The 18616-nt window shown below is 60.7% G+C and overlaps 1 protein-coding gene across 3 annotated transcripts in view; it reads left to right on the plus strand.

Moving 5' to 3' along the window:
- The first annotated feature begins 11575 nt into the window (after window positions 1–11575).
- SDK2 (sidekick cell adhesion molecule 2) overlaps window positions 11576–18616 on the plus strand; it is a 51556-nt gene continuing 44515 nt past the window's right edge. For all 3 annotated transcript variants that reach the window (XM_087750870.1, XM_087750872.1, XM_087750871.1), the window contains exon 1: window positions 11576–12342. In XM_087750870.1, coding sequence (XP_087606996.1) covers window positions 12264–12342 — 79 coding nt within the window. In that variant the 5' untranslated portion in view covers window positions 11576–12263. The remainder of the gene's footprint in view (window positions 12343–18616) is intronic.

Here is an 18616-nt window from a genome sequence, read left to right on the forward strand (position 1 = left end):
TGCCCTGTGGATTAGGTGCCACCTCGGAGCCCCTCGGTCCCAGCCTCCCCCTCCCCAGGGTCCCCACAGAGCCGCAGCCGGCGAGTGGCTGTTTGGAGAGAAGAAAAATTACAGCATCAATCAGAGCAGGGAGCAAGAGCAAAGCCGGGTGATTTAGGTGACTGGTCACCGCCGTAACCGATGATGAGCTGCGAGTCGAGGAGAGAGAAATAAAAAGGCGACACAGGCTGGCGTCTGTTTGCATAAACTACCTTATCTGCAGAGGGGATCCAGTACCCAGGGAAGTGATAAATCCCCCCTGCCATGGCTATGCGCTCAGATGAGATGGATTTTGAAAGAAGGCAGTGGCTCAGCTGTGAGTTACTGGCTGGGGAGCACTCACGCTGGCCGGCGTGGGACCCCAGGGATGCCAGAACTCTGGTGGGGGACCCCAGGGATGCTGGGTCTCTGGCACGGACCGTGATGGGGAGGATGGCTGCAATGAAGACATGCAGGGGACTCTGCACTTCCCAGTCCCCTCCTGCCCCATGGCGGTGTCACACTGTGACACCTTGCAGCTGCACCATGCAGCCCCCTCTCTTCCCCCCAGCCCTTCCATCTTTAGCTCTCACTTACGAATGGGCTGTAGCCCAAGATGGGGAAGGGGAAGGAAGAGGAGGCACCAGAGCCGGGTGTTTCATTCACGCATACCTCTTCCCATGCGCCAGATGGGCAGAGGGAAATAATTCGTAATTGTTTATCCAGAAGTGATTCTGAGATGCAATGCGGCAGAGTCACCTTCCCCCGGCGGTCCCAGCTCTGGGGCAGGGGGATGGGGATGGGGGGCCCAGGAGTGGGGGTACCCTGCTCCTGGGCCCCCCGTCCCCATCCCCCTGCCCCAGAGCCAGGACCAGTAGGCAGCAACCCCCCTCTGGCTCCTTTCCTCTCTCTCCCATGTCTGATGCTGCCGATGCTGTTCCTCATTCTCCAAACAGGTCCTTGGCCATGGAGAGGCTGTGGCGCTCTCAGGGACAATTAATCACTGGCAAAATAAAAGCAATATAAAGTCTGTGAGCAGGCTGGGAGCCACGTGCTGCCGTGGTGCCGTGGCTGGGGCATCACTTTCCCCCATCGCTCTGGGTTTGCATTTCTCCGCTTGCCTTCAGCAGTGCAAATTTCCCATCGCTTTATTGAAGCAGACGAGCCACCCTCCATCCCTGGGCCCTGATGCTCACGTACCCGAGCCCGGCAAATGATTTATGTAGAGATGATGTATGACCTGCTTGCTCATCTAAGTTTGCAGCTAATCCTGTAGCTGAGATGTCTCCGCAGAGAGTGGTGCTGGCTGGGAGGAGCGGGGTTTGTCCCAGGCTCGCTCTCGTGCTGGCCGCTGGATCGTGCCACTTGGGACATGGCTGGGACACGGCAGCGATGCTTGGGTGCTGGAGGGGTCTTTTATTTTTTTTTCTTTAAATGAGTTTTTTTGTAAACAGCCTCACAAATCAATTCCCCTGCCATGGTTAATGGCAGGTAAATGGATCCCTAGGTCCTGGGCAGGAGCTGGGGCTCTCCCATGTGCAACACGTGTGTCCAGAGCCCCTCCGTGCCTGCATGCACACGTGTCGAGCTTTGCTGTACACGTGGCTGCACATCAGTGTTGCTGAGTGTGTATACTCACTCTTGCTGTATATATGGGTGTGCATAGCTTTATGACAACTGAAATGGAAAAGACAATTGGATGTCAAAACCTATCCGAGGAGCCCATTTATACCCACCGACTTTTATGAGATTCCCACTGATTGATTCAGGCCCCATAAAACTTCCCGCAGCAGCTCCCACCCCTCCCGGCCGGCTCTGCCTCTGTTCAATAGATTGTCTCCTCTGCCTGCAGCGGGATTGTATCCTGCATCCCTGGACGTGCAGCTTCTTTCCATCTCCCTGCCGGAGCCACTCCAGATAAGGGATGCGGTGTGTGTACTGCCATGCCATCCATCACTCTGTCAGAGCATCGGTCGGGCCGGGGGCCGTGGCTGGATCCTGCACTCTGCTGCCCGCCACGGCTTTCCCTTCCGAGTCACTTTTTTCTCCTTGCAGAGGTGAACTTCACACTCTGCTGACAGTTTCCAAGTGACAGCCCTCGGTGCCACCAGTCCATTCAAGGCAGGAGCTGCGCGGTTGCTTCACGCTGTCCCCAGCGGGACGATCCATCTTGGCGCTGGCCCGCATCCTGTGCCGGTGCCATGTGGCACAGCTCCCCATGCCGAGCGGTGAGGATGCTGCCATGCCAGGGGGTCGAGGCGGAGAGTGGCGGAGCAGCACAGGGCCGCGGTGAGGCCGGCGGTGTGTGCCAGAGGGACGGGGAAGGTCTTGCCAGTGGCTCGTCAGTGTTAATCACCGCAGCTGCCCTCCTGTGCCATGGGCAGCCGGTGGCTTGGGAAAGGCATAAATCTCTGTGTCGGCACAGTTCATCACCACCAAACCCAAGCAAGTCTCTGGGAGCTGGCAAGGCATCCTGGCCGGCCGGGAACGGAACAGGGACACGGGGCTCTGCTCCCCTTGTGCCTGCAGCACGGCTGGTCCCCGCTTTTGGGAAGTCCTGGGGGCTATGGGTCTCACCAAGGGCAGGACGCAGGCAAGCCAGCCCGCTGTACCATGCGATGCGCGCAGCTGCAGAGATCCCCCTTAGCTGTGCGGACAGCACCGGCACGGAGCAGGCGGGATCGGTGTCTGTCCCTGGGGAGAGCATTGGCAGGGGGCTGGTGCAGGTCACTGTGTGTCACCAGGAATCATGCGATACTAGTGCAAATCACCTGCGGATGGGTGCAGAGCTTGGCACAGCCTGCGGGACTCATTCAGTGGGTGCTGACCCAGCACCCGTTGCACTGTGCTGGCCCTGTGTCTGTGTTTGGGGTGGGGAGTCTGTCCTGGAGGAAGGTGATGGGAAGACCTTCCTCAGCATCCCCAGAGTCACTGGCACTTGTCGGAGCGACTCAGCCAGCAGCTGCCCGCCAGCGCTCTCCTTTCCATGGCTGAGCACGCTGACCTTTCCCAGCGCTTCGCAGCTCAGCCCCCAGCCGCTGCTCCTGCCGGCTGCCAGCTCTGGTGCAGGCGGGAGGCGGGGGGGAGCTGCTGCAGACAAGCAGCCCTGGCCCCTTCCCCCCACTCCGCTCTCCTCCCAGCCCTCTCCTCCCCAGCACTCATCCAGCACCTATTAATATTTATACCTCCTGGTGTGCGGTGAGAACTTGGACACAATCAGGACACTGAAATTACATGGAGACAAACAGCGGGTTGCTGGCAGTGTGTCCAACATGGCAGTACCTGTGACCAGGGAGCGATGGTGACAGAGTTTGGTCCTTCTGCTCCCTGGAGAGAATGAAGGGCACTCCCAGGAGTTCCAAGATTTGGGATGAAAAGGCACCGTGCAGCCTTCTTACCGTGCTACCGGCTTTCAAGAGCAAGAGAGGGAGGTTACCCACCACCCTGCATGGGAGCGCAGCTGCTGCATTGCCATTGCGTTGCCATTCTGGGGCCGTTGCATTGCCATTGCGTTGATGTTGCGTTGCTGTTGCGTTGATGTTGCATTGCTGTTGCGTTGATGTTGCATTGCCATTGCGTTGATGTTGCGTTGCCGTTGCGTTGATGTTGCATTGCTGTTGCGTTGATGTTGCGTTGCCGTTGCGCTGCTGTTGTGTTGCCATTGCATTGATGTTGCGTTGCCATTGCATTGATGTTGCGTTGCCATTGCATTGCTGTAACATCACTGGAGCATTTTCATTGCATTACTGTATCGTTGCCATCACGTTGGCGTTGCACGGCCCTACATCCAGCACAGCCCTGGGAGCACGCTGGTTTGCTAGGAACTCCCCCCAAGCCTTTCTCCAAGGGCTGAAGGCCACAGAGGTCTCTCATCCTGGTGGCTTTTCCTTGTTGCAGTAAAGCCTGGTCGAGGAGGAGGGCCCATGGGACTGAGTGCGGGGCTGGGCTGCTCCACATCAGCCCATGCGTTGAGCTCGGAAAGCCGAGGGCTGCCCAATACATTGCTCTGCTCCCAGTACAGAATGTCCCTGGTGTCACGGGAAGGGCAGGCGCACGCCGGATCCATCACAGCAGCGCACCTCACAGGGCGACGCATTCCCACCCCCTTTATGAAAAGCAATGCTCCTGTAATAAAGAATTTAATAACCCGCTGTGCCTGTGTGGATAGAAAACTCATTTGTTTAATAGGCAGCAGTTTGGCTTTGTCATGTTCATTTAGCTTTTAATGACGCACAGTTGTGCCAATATTGATTTTAGCTTATAGGGACTCAAAAAATTTACTATCTGGAATTATCTGAAATGTAGCCGTTTTATCTGGCAGGCAGGAGGATGGATCTCTCCCCGCCTCGCTCCCGGCCAGCATGATGGCACAAGCTGTTTGCGAAGGGCTCCACGCGATGCTGCGGCGGTCCCTGTCTCACCCATGGCACGTGGCGGCATCCGGCACCGCCATGCTGGACCTCACCAGGCTGAGCTCTCCTGGCTGCCGGGCATGGGGAAACTGAGGCACAGGGGGTGGTTCCCTGAAGTCAACCTTTGCCCGCAAGGCTGGGCTGGGAATTGGACCCAGCAGTTGGGTGTCTCTGGTTGTGTTTCGTGAGGCTGCTTGGTGCAGGAAGAAATGTGTTGGTGGAGCAGCCCTGCAGCACAGACCTACCCCCATCGCTCCGCCGCCGAACGGCCTCCGCTTCCTTCGCTAATTTTTAATGAGTCAGCAGCTCTCGCGCAGCCGTCCCCCGCGCCACACGGGGTGACAATTGACAGCAAATCCCATCGACAGCCCCTTATTGAGCGTAATTACTTGGCAGGAACCAGCCGGAATCCATTTCCCAGGTGTCTGTACGCTCCCTGGTCACCGGCTCTCCTCGGGGTAACGTGGGGCGATGCTCGGGGGGCAGCGATCCCCAGTGCTGCCCCCCATCCCAGCCGGAGCCCCGGGGGGGAGCAGAGCAGAGCCGGCTGGAGCAGCGAACCCAGCAAGTCCGGTGGGCTCGGTGCAGGGAGGGGGCTGGGCAGGGACCCTCCTGCCCGGGTTCCCCCACTGTCCCGATCCCAACCAGGACTTTTGCCCACAAGTGCGGAGTAATTCACTGTGAGGTTTTGCTGCTGCTAACAGGATTGAGTGAGGAGCTGGTAATTACATCTCCCTAAAATGCCCCTGGGCCTTTGTGGGAACACAAGCAGGGGAGTGAATGGCTGATGTTTGGGGGGGGACAGGCTCTGGGAGCCCCGCAGAGCCCCACATTCCCCTGCCTCGGTCCCCCCTTGCGCCCACTCCCCTTTGCCGGTTTGGTAGCGCTGCGGCAGCCAGCGATGCCAGGCACCGGTGATTGCCCGAGCAGCCTGTGCTCAGTGTTATTCATTATGCAAATCTGTAAATATATTATTTACTATTTCTCCTATTATTATCCATTATTTATCACCTAATCCTGTAGTGCTGGAAATCAGTGAAGCACCTGAAGCACCCTGTGCTGGGAAACTGCCCGCAGGATGATGGAGAGCCCCCGCAACAGGCTGGGCTGGAGCACTGAGGCCAGGGCTGAGCCGAGTGGGCATGGCGAGGCTGGGGTGCATGGGGCAAGGATGTGGGGGGGTCAGCCTCCTGCCACCCTTCTGATGGCCCTGGGGAGCAGCCGGCCGCTTTGGGGGCATCTCTGTGGCTTCCTAATTGTATCACATCAGGGACGAACGTGTGCTGCAGCCCACCACCGGCACGCAGGGAAGGAGCCGGCAGCCACCTCCCCTTGTTCCAGGCAGGGGCCTGATCCTGCAGGGAGGGATGGCAGCCCCCAGCAAGGGTCCTGTCCCACTGTCGCGGAGGGGGCTTCCCCCTTCCCTCAGTAACAGTGTAGTAAGTGGGGAAGCCATGGGCTGGGGGCTGCAGTTGCTCCCTGCACACACCTGGAGGGGTTTAACCCACAGGTGGATCAAATCTGCTGGCTTAATGCAGAAGAGTTAAATGAGCCTGACCCAGCAGAGCTGGGTCTTTGGGCTCTGTGTTGCTGCTCTGAAATGCTGGTGAGGCTGGAGGTGCCCAGCCCTGTACCAGGGCAAGGAGGTGCTGGAGCCAGCTGGGAAGGAGCAGGAGCGAACTGGCCCTTTCCATGAGGGACGAGCCATGAGCAGTGCCTGGCGGGGACTGGTAAGATGGGCTTTGGACTCTGCTGCTTTTCTGCTTCTGCTGCTTTTGTGAGCTTCTCTTTGCACGCACCCTGAGCCATGGGGTGTAGCAGTGCCCGGTGTATCTGTATGTGCTTAAGTGTGATGATTGCAAAGGCAGAGGTCTGGGGGAGCATGAGCAGATGTGATAAGTGCTCCTAAAAAGTGAGCTGTTGTCCTCCCAAGTCCTTTGCTTTTGGGTCTAGAGTGCCCAGCAAAAAAACCCTCTTTTCTGGGCATCAGATGCTGGGTCATGTGGGGAGCTGGGGATCAGAAATGTGTTTATTGCAAATGCTCTGGCCAAGGGGAGCGGAGTTGGGGGGCTCCTGGCAGCCCTAGCCTGGCCCTGGCTGGTGCGTGGGGTTCAGTAGTGAGCGCCTTTAAAACCTCAACTCCTGGAAGCATGTGATTAAGTGAGAGTCTTGGATCCAGCCCCTAGCAAACCCGGCTGCTCCCCAGCTGCTGATCTTGAGAAATGCTCAGGAAGGTGGCCTTTAAATGTTAAGAAATCACGTTAAAATGAGCCAAAGCCTTAGTTTAAATTTTTAATCTCCTGATTTAAAAATAAGCCTTGAGGTCTGGGCTGTTGGTGGGGGGGCTGGTGCTGCTGAGGAGGTGTTTCTGTGCCGGTGGGCGCAGGGCCAGTGTCGAGCTCGCCGCCACGAAGCCGGCGGTTGCACCTTTACCCTGCCAGTACAAAGCAGAGCCAGGTTTCCCCGTGGCCCATCCTGGGGGCTCCTCTTGGCTCTTTCCAGCCAGCAGAAAAAGCAAAACTCAGCTTTGCAGCAGTGGTGGAGGAGCAGTTGGTGTGTCTGAGAGCTGCGGGGCTCTTGGTCCTGTGGCTGTGGGTTGTTTTACATTTAGAAATGCTTCTGCTCCCCAGTACCCACAGCCTTGAGAAGATGCTCTGGGGGAGGATTTGCCAGTGTGAGCCCCCAGCTGAGGAAGGGGCTGTGGGTCTGAAGCAGCAGGAACAGTATTTCCCCCCACGGTGGGGTTTGTGGACCCTCTCGCCTGGAGCAGTATGGGGGAATCCAGCCGGGATCCCCAACCTCCTGCTTTTTGCATGGGGAGAGGCCCCCCCCACTGCTGGTGCGAGCGGCTCTTGCCGCGCTGCCCTGAGCTCCTCCGCAGAGCTGGCTGTGCTGCGGGAAGGCTGATAAAAGCTTTGTGCGGGAGCGAAGGCTCCTGTTCGTGCTGGCTTCCCTGGCGGAGGATGGCTGCTGGGATTAATGCCTCCTCTCCACCTGCATCTCCCGCTCGCTGGTGGAGGGGAAGGTGTGCAGCCTGTCTCGGGGTGCTCAATTAGAGGTGGTTTAGAGCAGGAGAAAGAGCTTTAATGCCAGCACTGTCTCTGCACTGTGGCGGGTTTGGGAGTCCTCAGCCTGGTGGTGCTGCATGTGCCAAACCCTTGTGTTTGGGGGGAATGAGGGAGGGTTGGGCTCAGTAGAGATGGGGCTGAGCCCCCCCGGTCCCCATGTCCCACCCCAGGGAGGTGGGAGCACTGGGCAGGGCTACTCCTGTGCTGTGGGCGGTGCTGGGGAAGCCCCTCGGGCTCGGTGCGTGCTGCTCCTGGGGAGATGCTCGTGATGCTGCTGGTGGGATCAGCAGCACGATGGGCCCCAGTGAGGGGGTCTGGGGAGGGTCAGGGCTCCCCGGGCCCCCCCTCTGCCCCAGTGGCTCATTGGGTACATGGACCTGTCCGATGGTGGGGACCGGTGGGTGCAGAGGTGGGGCAGAGTCATTGCAGCTGTGGGCAGGTCTCCCTGGGAAGTTTCTGGCCCTTCTTGGCTTGTTCCCCGACAGCTGCTCTCCAAGAAGAGAGCCAGATCCTGCTCAGAAAGGGGACTCTGGTAACCATTGCTGGGGAGATGCTGTTGCTCTGCTCTCTGCCAGCTTGGAGACCCCCGGCTCTGCAGCCCCAGGTCTGAGCATGGTCTCGCTCTGGGCTTGAAGGAAGATCTTAATTGGGTTGAGGTGCCCCAAGCAGCTGATGCTGGGAGAGAGCTCTGGGCTGGGAAGAGGAGCAGTGCTGGCAGGAAGGAGAGGACTTGCTCCTGTTGCTATTTCTTCTCTTGGTATTTTTTTTTAAGACATCAAATATTTAAGATGTTTCTGTTCTGAGGTGGTTTGGAGGCTCCTTGCACAGCATCCGAGGGTAGTGTGGAGCCCTGTTTGATGCCCTTCAAGCAGAGGCAGCTTCAGTCCTGCCAAAAACAGAGCGTCTGCCTGCGTGTGGCCCTGCCTGGGGGCTGGGAAGCATCCCCATGGCCCAGGGGTGTGTGATGGCTGCGTCTTGCCCCATGCTGCAGTTCTCCTGGGGAGAAGGGACCTGTCCTAAGCCCAGGTTTAAAGAGGGGAGTTAACAGATTACAGAGACTGCTTGTGGCCTGCAGCACTACCTTGAATTAACTCTTCCAGGAGAGCAGATGCTTCTGGAGAAATTAAAAAGCCACTTCCAATCTTAATTACAAAAAAAAGTACTGGGGAGCCTTGCTGCAGCCAGTCAGTTATCCTCACTGTTAGAAACATGCACCTTATTGCTAGTCTGAATAGGTCTGCCTTCAGCTTCTGCCCGTGGGAGCTTGTTATACCTCTGTCTGCGAGGCTGCAGAGTCTCCATTATCCAATTTCTCTTCCCAATGTCGGTGCTGACAGCCTGTGGTTACATCTACCTCCTCTCCCCTTTGATAGCGGAAAAGGACTGAGCTCCTGGAGTCTCTCACTCACAGGCAGTGCTTCTGACCTTGCCTCTCCTTGCACTTCTCAGCCCCTTCCTGGAGCAGGGAGCTCGGAGGGGGCATGGTGCTCCCTGTGGGATGCTGCTCTTGTGCTCAGGGAACAGTGATGCTGCTGAGAAAGAGCCGGTGCCTTGTCCAAGGAAGACAAGGGATGCTGAGGACAGCTGAAGGAAGATCTTGGCTGTTGTCATTTAGCCTTTGGATAGCATTGACTCCCGGTCCCCAAAGCGCCTGACATCCCAGCAAAGACTTTTACATCTCAAGTAAAGCCTTGATCTTTTTTTGGAACTTGCCTTGGTTTCAGACAGGAGTTTTTAATTCAAGCCTAGCGATGTATTTTGGGTTTGACTTTGATGCGCCCTCTTCAAGCAGGAGGCAAAATAACAGCTTTCAAATCTACAAATAGGCCCGAGGTGGCTTTCTGCTGCCCGCGGGGCTGGTGCGGCAGCTGCGCAAGGCGAACCCCTCATTAGCCGAGGTCTCCAGCAGCAGCTGGTGGACGTGCTGCTGCTCTTGGGGGCCTGAGACCCCTGTGCTGGGGGTCGGGGATTTCTGGAAAGGAACTCAAAAGCACAAACCCTGATGTGCGCTTGGAGACTTGTGCGTCTTCGCCCCTTCCAGAAGAGTCTCGCAGAGGCAACAGTCTTGCAATGTGGCTCAGAGCTGGTCTCTGTGTGTGTTGTCATGATTCCCGGTGTAATTGCAAGCGATGCTGCCCCAAATTGTGGCTCAGAATTTGGGATGCTCAGTGTGCTCTGTGATGCTGGAGGATTGGGCCAAAACTCATGGGAGATGGAGAGATGCCCTGCGTGGGGCAGGGGTGACCCAGCAGCACGGGGGGCCACAGCCTCCCACCCAGGCATTGCCTGGCATGTCCTCAGTGTCACCAGGTAGGTGGCAATGTGGGTGTCACCAGAGCCTGCTGCCCTCCCTGATCCCTGGGATGTGCCAGTGTTGTACAGGGCAGCTCTCGGCTTTTCCACCCGTTCCTGGAGACAGCAGTGGCGTTGCGTGCTGGAACTTGCTCCTGCTTGGATGGATTTGGGCAGAGGAGAGCTGGTACGGAGCGGGCAGGGCTGTGCTGCCAGGGCTGGGAGGGAGGACGTGCTCTGGTGGGAGTGTTGCTGTGAGATCAAAACTCAACCGGTCTGCCCAGGTGACCGTGGGGAACCAGGTACCTGTGCAAGTGGGTAATAAACTGCTTGCAACTTGGCAAGATTAATTGTAATAACCATAAATCAGTGTAGGCACCAGGGGCAGGCACTGAATTTATGGCCCTGGAGACAGGAATTCCTGTTCTTTAAGGAACAAAGCCCTGATCCCGCAGGGGCTTGGGAGTGTGCTGAGCATTATTACGGCTGCTCCCTGCTGCAGCACATGTGTCAGTGCCTGGGGAGCGGGGTCCAAGCCCACCACGGGGGGCTGAGCTCACCCCTGGCAGGGCAGCCTCTCTCCCTGCTTGTTCCAGCCTGCACTGGGAAACACCTCCTCAAGGGGTGAGCCAGGATTGCAGCCTCCCACAGCACATCGATCCCCGTCATCTCGGTTGAGAATGCCAGCCACGGAGCTGATTAATGCTGGGGTGGGCAAGTGCTGGGTTATTGTTCAGTCTCTCTTCAAGAGGTCGATGGGAAATTTGGCAGTAGCTTTCCAAATACGCAATGTGCACACGGGCATTGTCCCCCCCTGAGGATGGTGCATGGTTTACACGTGAGTGTGTATAATGTAGTAGAAATGCACACCGGTGCCTGGGCACTAACGCACACAGTTGTTACCGATGCTTGTGGGAGAGTGCTCCCTCTGTCCCTGCCCTGATTTGACCCAGCAGTGCTGGGCCTGGCTTCAGGCTAATCTGCTCATGCTTTCATTTCACCTTGATCCTTTTAGGTCCCTTGGCTCAAAGCTCCTGTGTGTGTTCAGGAGGCTGATCCAGCATTCAGGGTGGATATTTCCTTCTGTGCAGATGGTGTAGGTCCTTGGGTGTTAATGCTCGGTAGCAGCCGCAACTGAGCCACTCTTCCCCCACCAAATGCAAGGCACTGTACTGGCATAAAGCACAGACATCTTTGAAGGATGTGCATTCAAGGCCTGATCCTGATGGGAGATCTGGGCTTGAGGAGTTGCAGGATCAGGCCTGAAGAGGTGGTATGTTATGTGGGAGGTGCTGTGGGCACATCTCTGGGGTCAGAGCTTTTATTTTTTTGAGAACCCTAAAATTTGTGCTTTGATAATCCTGTGGCAGTGAGTTGAGTTCTGCTGTTGACATGCTGTGTCCCCTTCCCAGGGACCGGGTGCTGATGCTCTTGAGTGCTGTCGGAGGGGCTGAGGGCAGAGTGGGGTGGGGGGCGGCTCCAGGCGCTTGGAGAGGCGAAAGCTGCAGAGCGGAGCTGCTGCTTCCACAGCCGGGGGCACCGGGGGGGGGACGGGACGGGACGACGGACGGAGCCGCCCGCTCCGCACGAACCGGGGGCGGCCGGGGGCCCGCGCCTGCCGCGCCCGCTCCCCCCGCGGCTCCGTGCTCGCCCGGCCGCGGCCGCTGGGTAGCGCTCGGAGCCGCGCCGTCTCCCCGCCTCCCCGGCTCGGGCTGCCCCCGGCTCCGCCGAGCCTCGCCGCCGCGGTTCACTCCGCCGCCGAGCCGCGCAGGAGGAGCAGGCAGCCGGCCGGAGCGCCGAGAGGGGACGGCGCGGCGCTACCAACCCGCCCGCCGCGCAGGGCCGGCGGCTGCGAGCGGGACCCCGTGCCGCTGCTCGTCGCCGCCGCACTTTCCCCGTTCCCCGCGGGTGCCGGGGCGCAGCGGGAGGCAACGGGGGGGAGAGAGGCCCCCCCCGTCGCCCGGAGCCGCCGAGGCGGGGATGTCCCCAGGCAGGAGCTGAGCGCTGGGGAGGGGCCGCCCCCCGCCCCCGGACCCCAAACTTTTTCAGCGGCTGCGGTGCGCTCGGCTCCGGGAGCGGTGGGCGGTGGGGGCCCGGTCCCCATGGTGCCCGGGCGGGCAGGAGGGGCCGGGGGCGCGCAGCCCTGCGCTTCCCGTCCCTTTCCCTGACGCGGGGCGGAACGCTTGGGGAGGGGCTCGGCTGCTGGCCCCGCTCCAGATTTGGGGGTCCCGGCGCCTCACGTCCCTGGGGAAGTTGCACATGGTGGGGAGCTGCCTGCGGACCCCCCTCCCGCCCCAGGAGGAGCCTTTCATCCCATCGTCTTCGCCTCCCCCGGAGCAGCGCTGCTGCGGGTGGCCCTGCGCCGGAGCCCGGCGGACGCCCCGGTGCCCGGCCAGCAGCGGGGACCGGCACCGCAACCGCCCGGATTATAAAGTCGGGGAAGTTGCCCCCTCGCTCCCATCTCGGTGGAGCCATGGCCCGGCTGGGGAGCTGGGGGCTGCTGTACTTCGCGGTGCTCGCCCTGCCCGGCTCCCCGGGAGCCGGTGCCCAAGGTAAGGGGGTGCGGGGGGGGGGGGGGCACCCTCCAGCTTCGACTTTGATGCTGGAGATGGACCGCGGAGGGGTTGGGGGGGGTGTCCCTCAGCCGAGCCCCAACCCTCCGAGGCCGGGGAAGCGTTGTGCCAGCCGAGGGGGGGTGGGGACCGAGGCGGCCCCGGAGCTCCTGCCGGGGGGGGGCACAGCATCGGTGGTGGTCAAGAATCCCCTCCGGAGCTGGGGCCCGGGGCCCGCTGGTGCCGAGCGCAGCGCGGTGTCCGGGAGGGCTCGGCGGGGGTGAGCAGCACGGCTCTGCTCTGCTGCCTCCTTCCCCCTGCCCCATAACTGCCCCCAGGCTGGGGACGGAGGGGGGGAAATGTTGCCCTGAGCATGGGGTAGAGACTGCGCTGGACCAGTCTCGGGAGGCTGAGCATCCCCCAGGGATGGCAGGGGGTGAAGGCACCCATTTCACCCCCTCCCGGGGAACCCCCATGGCACCACAAGACCTGGGGTGCAAGTCTGGGGAGCTCCCAGGGAGCAGCTCTTGCCCTGGTGTTGGTCCCATCGACCTCCAACCGGCTGGTCAGACTGGGCAGGGGGCTGGGGCTGGAGGGGGTCTGCAGCCCTGAGCCCCCATGGGTGCCTGGCGCTCCCTGTGCACCCAGCCAGCCCTTGGGGTGAGGCAGTACCGCTCAGCAGGGTGAGCCCCATTTTGCTCCTCGCCTCCAGGGCTCTGGCATGGCACAGCCTGTTTTTAGCTGCTCTGCTACCCAAGAGGGATGTAGAAATAGTTTGTGGCCCTTCGGGGTGCAGCTGGGGTTCAGAGATGCCAGGGGGGCCCTGGGGTCCTGTCCCCTCCCCAGCAGTGAGGCTCTCCGCGGGGCTGCAGAGGAGCCTTCCGCCTGGCAGGGCTGCAGCACGGCTGCCTCCGTCCCCCCTGCTTGGACCGAGCGGATCCAGGCTGTGAAACAGGGGGGCACAGCAGGGCACAGCACCCGGGGTCCTCGCCCGTGACATTTCTTGCCCTTGTTTGTGGCAGCAAGTGGAGCCAGAAGTCCCTGTGTGCTCCTGTCCTCCTGCTCCCCCTGAGCCTCCCCCAGCACTGCTATAATTTCTCAGTAATTAAGTTCAGAACATAACATCTAAAGCAGCAGTATATTATCCGGGCAGGCCCTGTGTGGGGAGCTGTGAAGGTCTCTTTGATTGATTCACTCCCTTGCCGAGTTTCTCGTCTCCGGCTGGCGGGTCCCCCGCGGTCTGTTTCTTCCCTGCCTGTGGGACAGGCTCCTGGTGTGACCGAATCTCCTTCCATTTGTCCGTGGGGCTCTGGGGTCTCGCTGTGAGGTGGAAGATGTGGGGCTGTCTGGGCTTCAGCCCTCTTGAGGACTGGGGAAAGGGCTTTGCTCCCCTCTCCTGGTGCAGGATCCGAGCTTTGTGGCTTCGGCTCTCTGCGGCGTGTGTCACGTCCTCGCGGGTGGTGTGACATTGCTCGGTGCCCGGCCCCGGCGCTGTGTGGCGAGCAGCAGCCACGGGCGAGCGCAAGCAGTGGCTGCCCATGCCGGAGTCGCGGCGGGGGAGCATTGCCAAAGTCTGGCACGTGCCCGTCTCCCCTGCCGCAGATGGCACTGGGGACGCACCGACAGGGTCACCTCCCCGGCTGCGGTGCCTGGCGTGTGTGGGCTGCCAACGCTCACCGCTGCAGCCCCTTGGGGTGGACTGGGCGCTGGGGTGAGCTGGAAAAGGAGCAGGCGTGCGGGCAGGGTTCCTGGCTTCGGCCTCTGGCTCAGCCCTGCTGCGGTGGGGCGGGCAGGGCAGCCCTGCGTGGGCAGCCCTGCAGGGCTGGCAGCGGGAGCGGAGGCAGGCAGTGCTTTGTGCCGGTGCTATTGATTCAGGCAGCCAAAGAAAATGGGATCAATAGAGAAGGAGGAGGAGGGGATGGGGCGAGACCTCCCTGGCCAGGGCGCGGGGGCTCCCTGGGCGCAGGATGAAACACTTTAATACCTGCAGTTGGTAAAACAAAGGCCGCTCGCTGCTGGGGAGAGAGGGGATGGAAGTTTAATTATAAGCCGTCTGTGCTGTGTAATTATTAATTACCCATGGCAAAAAATAACTTATTGATTAGGGGCCTCGCGCTAATTAACCTGAGCCGAATGCGGTGCTGGGTGGAAGGCTAATCAGTCAGCGCTGCCCGGGTGGGAGCTGTGTCGCAGTGCGACCTGTGCCGGGGCCGAGTGCCGGTGCCAGGGCTGGGGAGCTGTGCCATGGTCGGGGGGGCACGGGCAGCCCACTGCTGCCAGCCCTGCCCCAGCCAGCCCACGCCGGTGGCAAAGGTGCCTTCAGCTGATTAAGCAAGACAATAAAGGGCTCCCCAAGAGCTGGGGGTGCTGGGTGTCTGGGGTGTCCAAGCCCTCTCCTCCCCACTTTTTGTAGATTGTGACCCCCCCAGGGATGCGGTTTCCCACCACCCAGGGCTGGGGGCACAGCCCAGGACCCTCCGTGCTGGCACAGCACCTCTAATGGGATTGAGGAGTCTGTGGCCAGTCCCAGGAGGGATTTGGGAGGCTTAAGGTTCCAGATGGGATTTGGGGCAGGGGCCTGAGACGGGCAGCTTCCACCAAAGAGGCTTATTAGAGGCTGGAGTGGGGGGAGTGCCGGCATCTTCTGGCACCCATGCGTGGTGCCTGGGCACGTCCGCATGCATGGAGCCCCATGGGGCTGAGCAGGAGGGGGACAAGCCCCTGCTCCTTCCTGGGGACGTGACGCTGGTGACAAGCTCACGCCAGGACTTTGGTGAAGGGTGCTGCCAGTGCCCTCTGTGCCCACGCAGCAGGGAAGGGATGGCTGAGCATGGGTATCTCCTGCCCTGGCTCCCCCTTCTCTGTGAGCGCGGCCGGCACGTTAGCTGGTGGCCTTGTGCAAAGCTCCGGCTCAGGGAGGAAAGTGGCTTTTAGAGGAGAGGAAAGGAAGATTAAAATTTGATGCTTCTTTGGAAGCCATTAGTGACCAGGCACTGCAATGAAATTTTGATGACCTGATAACCATAAGGGGGAGGGGGATATGGCCTGATCCCAGGCAGCCCGTGTCACCAAGCCCCATCGCTGTGCTTGGTGCTCTGGATGGTCCCCAAAGGTTTGGGGTGCCAGTGATCCGAGCCACAGCAGCGCTGGGGTATGCCACCGTGCCCGTGGGCTGGGAGCCGGATCCCTGGGGGAGAACAGGCAGGGCGAGGGCTGCCAGCGGGAAGGAGGGCAGCTGTGGGCTCATACCCACCTCTGCTGCCTGGCAGGGCTGGAGCTGCTGGCACGGTTGGGCACACACGGGTGGGCTGGGGTGGCTGAGTGGCTCCTGCCCTGGTGCCGGCCAGGGTGGCAGCGCCAAGTGCTGCTCGTCCCATAAGCTGTGGTGGCATTTCTGCTCAGTGGGAGCAAATGAAGGGGCTGGAGGAGAGAGGGAAGCAGGGAGGCAGGTGGATGCACGTTGCTTGTGAACCTGGGAAGGCGCTGATAATTAAACCTGGGAGGAGGGAGGCTGGCTCACGGGGTGCCGGCAGGGCGATGTGATGAAGAATGACCCTGCGTCTGCCTTCGTGCGTCTTTACAAACCGTGTCCTTGTCTCCAGCCCGTGCCTGGAGCTGATCCCTGATGCAGCTGGTTCCTGCCTGGAGGTGAGCTCTAGCCACAACACACATTACTGTAGGCCCTACACAAACTGGTTGGCGGTGCATTGATGTTTTGCAGCAGCAGCGCAGGCTGTTGCCTGGGGTAAATAAGGCCCTGCTCAGACTGGGGTACAGATCTGTGTGGGAGCACCACCCTCTGGGTGCTGGGTCCCCTCACCTCTGAGCCCTTGTTACCTCCCCAAGCTTGTTAGCAAGTTGTGTGTCGCTGGGTGAAAAATGGTCAGTGCCAGGCCAGTACTAAATATGCTGCTGTCAGTGGTGATGTGATCGTGCTAACAAAGGGCAATCTGAGCCCCTGTGGTTGTGCCGGGGCTGGTGCATGGGCACAGGGTGGTGTGGAGGGGCCGGTGGTCACGGTGCTTTGCCGGGTGCTGCTCGGCTTCTGCGCGTGGCACCGGGCTTTGGCTTTCCAAAGTGCCCGTGGGGATCCAGCACCCTTGTGGGGCCGTCTCAGGGGGGTGAGTGCTGGGGCAAAGGGATGTCCCAGGAGCTCCCAATGAAGGGAGGTGTTGCCCTCCTGCGTGGGCTAGTGTTGCATGGAGCTGCTGGAGAGGACGTGGGGCCAGGGTGACTTGGAGCAGCTGGTGGCATGGTGGCAATGCCAGGGACCTCCCCCAACCCTGGGCTGCTGCTTTGTTTTGGGGTTCCTACCCTCTGCATCCCCAGAGCCATCCCTGGAGGTCGGTCCGGACTCGGGGTGTGTTCCTACTACCCTTTGCCCCGCCAGCAGGCAGGAATGTGCTGGCAGAGGCTCCCTGCCTTGCTGGCCCTGTGCCGGTCCCGCCTGGCATCCCTCACACCCTGGGCACGCTGGCAATGCTGCCTGCATGGGCAACTGCCCTGAGCACCCCCTCCGTGGGGCTGGGGACTGGCTGTCAGGGTGCGTCCCCCACCCCTGCTCTCAGCGATGCTTTGGGGTGCATCGCGCACCTCACTCCCAGCGATGCTTCACCTTCCTCCCTTTCTCCCCTGCCCGATGCCGACCACCTGCCTGCGCCCGGGGAAGGCAGGGGCCCCCTTGGCGGCCCCCTCCCCTTGCCCCCAGCCCCGCGGGGTGCAGGAATGCCTGCGCCTGGAAAGCCATGCCGGGCTCGGGTTGCCTGGGAACTGGGTAACTTGATCCCTGGGAACGGGGCCGAGGGCAGGGGACATTCCCAGCCTGCAGCTGGTCTCCTGTCCCCTTTGTCTCCCCACTCTGATGGGGTGGCTGCACCCCCACCTTCGGTCCCCCAGGAGTGGAGACTTGGGGTGTGGGGGGCTCTCAGGCAGGACCATCCCTGGGGATGCTGTGACTGGCAGCTGCCGGGTGCTCTGGGTTGTTACCTCCCTGCGTGGATCAGTGTCACCTCCTGGCCAGCAGCCACCGTGGGCTGGGGAAGGCCCTGGGCACTGGGACCAGCTGCTGCAGCATGCCAGCAGCTGGGTATTCCGGCTGGCAGTGGGGACAGTGCAGTGGCAATTTCAGGAATGCTGGGGCCCCCATGCCGAAGCCACACTCCCTCTCCTCCCTGCCAGCAGTCATCAGCCCCATTGTCCACCTCGGAGAATGGCAACTCCGGGCCGGCTGTCCTGAGCACGCCGGGAGCTCTCCCTCTGCCCCTGGGCAGCCGGGGGGAAACTGAGGCACTGGGCGGAGGTGGCAGTGGGTATGGTGGGAGGGGGACCACGGTGTGGTACCGGCTGGGGTCCTGCTGCCATGTGGATGCAGGCATGCGTGAGTGGCTGCGGTGGCTCTCATCAATCACTGCCTGCCCATGCGGAGGTGCCGAGGCCCCCGGTGTAGGGAAACCTGGATGAGTTTGACCATTAGCAGAAAGAAACTGCTGAGCTAATTTTAGCTGTGATTAGCTAATTGCTTTTTGCACTGCTGGGTGAGATGACAACCTGCAAGTCCTCGGCTGTAACCTTGAGCCCTCCTGGCTTTGTGCAGCAGCAATGCCCGGGTCCTGCCGGGGCAAGGAGTGGGACGTGGATTCATTGATGGGAGTGCTGGTCCCTGCAGGGGTTTCTCCAGGACACTGGGGTCCATGTGGGAAGCCAGCATGGGTTGGGGTGCCTGGCAGGGTCCTGCCGCCCTGGCTTGCAAGGGTAGGTGGCCCTTGTGCCTCTTGGGGAGTGGGGACATGTGTGGCATGGGGGGAGGCTCTGGCTGTCCCCTGAGGCCAGCAGGTTGCCCCAGGTGGTGGGGTGGAGCCCCCCGGCACTCAGCAGCATGCCTGTGTTCATGGCTCACAAGAAGCTGATGAAGGGAGATGCTATTTTTAGGGTCTCTTCATTGATCAGGGCGGGTGTGCCCATTCCTGGGTGTGTGAATCGCCAGAGGGCATTTCCCCGGGGCGAGAACAGAGCTGGGGACCTGTTTGCTCCCCTGTCCCGTATCTGCAGGGCTGGGGTGCGTTTGCCAAGATGGTTGGAGGAGCCTGTCCCCCTCTGTCCCCATCCTGCAGGGCCATTGCCCCCAGCACGTCCCGGTTCACTGGCTGTGAGCCACAGCTGGGTGAGGAAACCAGGCTGAACCTAGGGCAGGGGCTGGGCATTAACTGGGGTTTTATGGGGTCATTTATGTTTCTTATTCATCACCCTCCTTCCAGGAGCCTGCGTCTCCCTGGTG

This window comes from Nipponia nippon, unplaced genomic scaffold (assembly GCF_047370975.1).
Source record: "Nipponia nippon isolate SJK-2023a ecotype South Korea unplaced genomic scaffold, ASM4737097v1 scaffold_14, whole genome shotgun sequence".
Lineage (NCBI taxonomy): Eukaryota > Metazoa > Chordata > Aves > Pelecaniformes > Threskiornithidae > Nipponia > Nipponia nippon.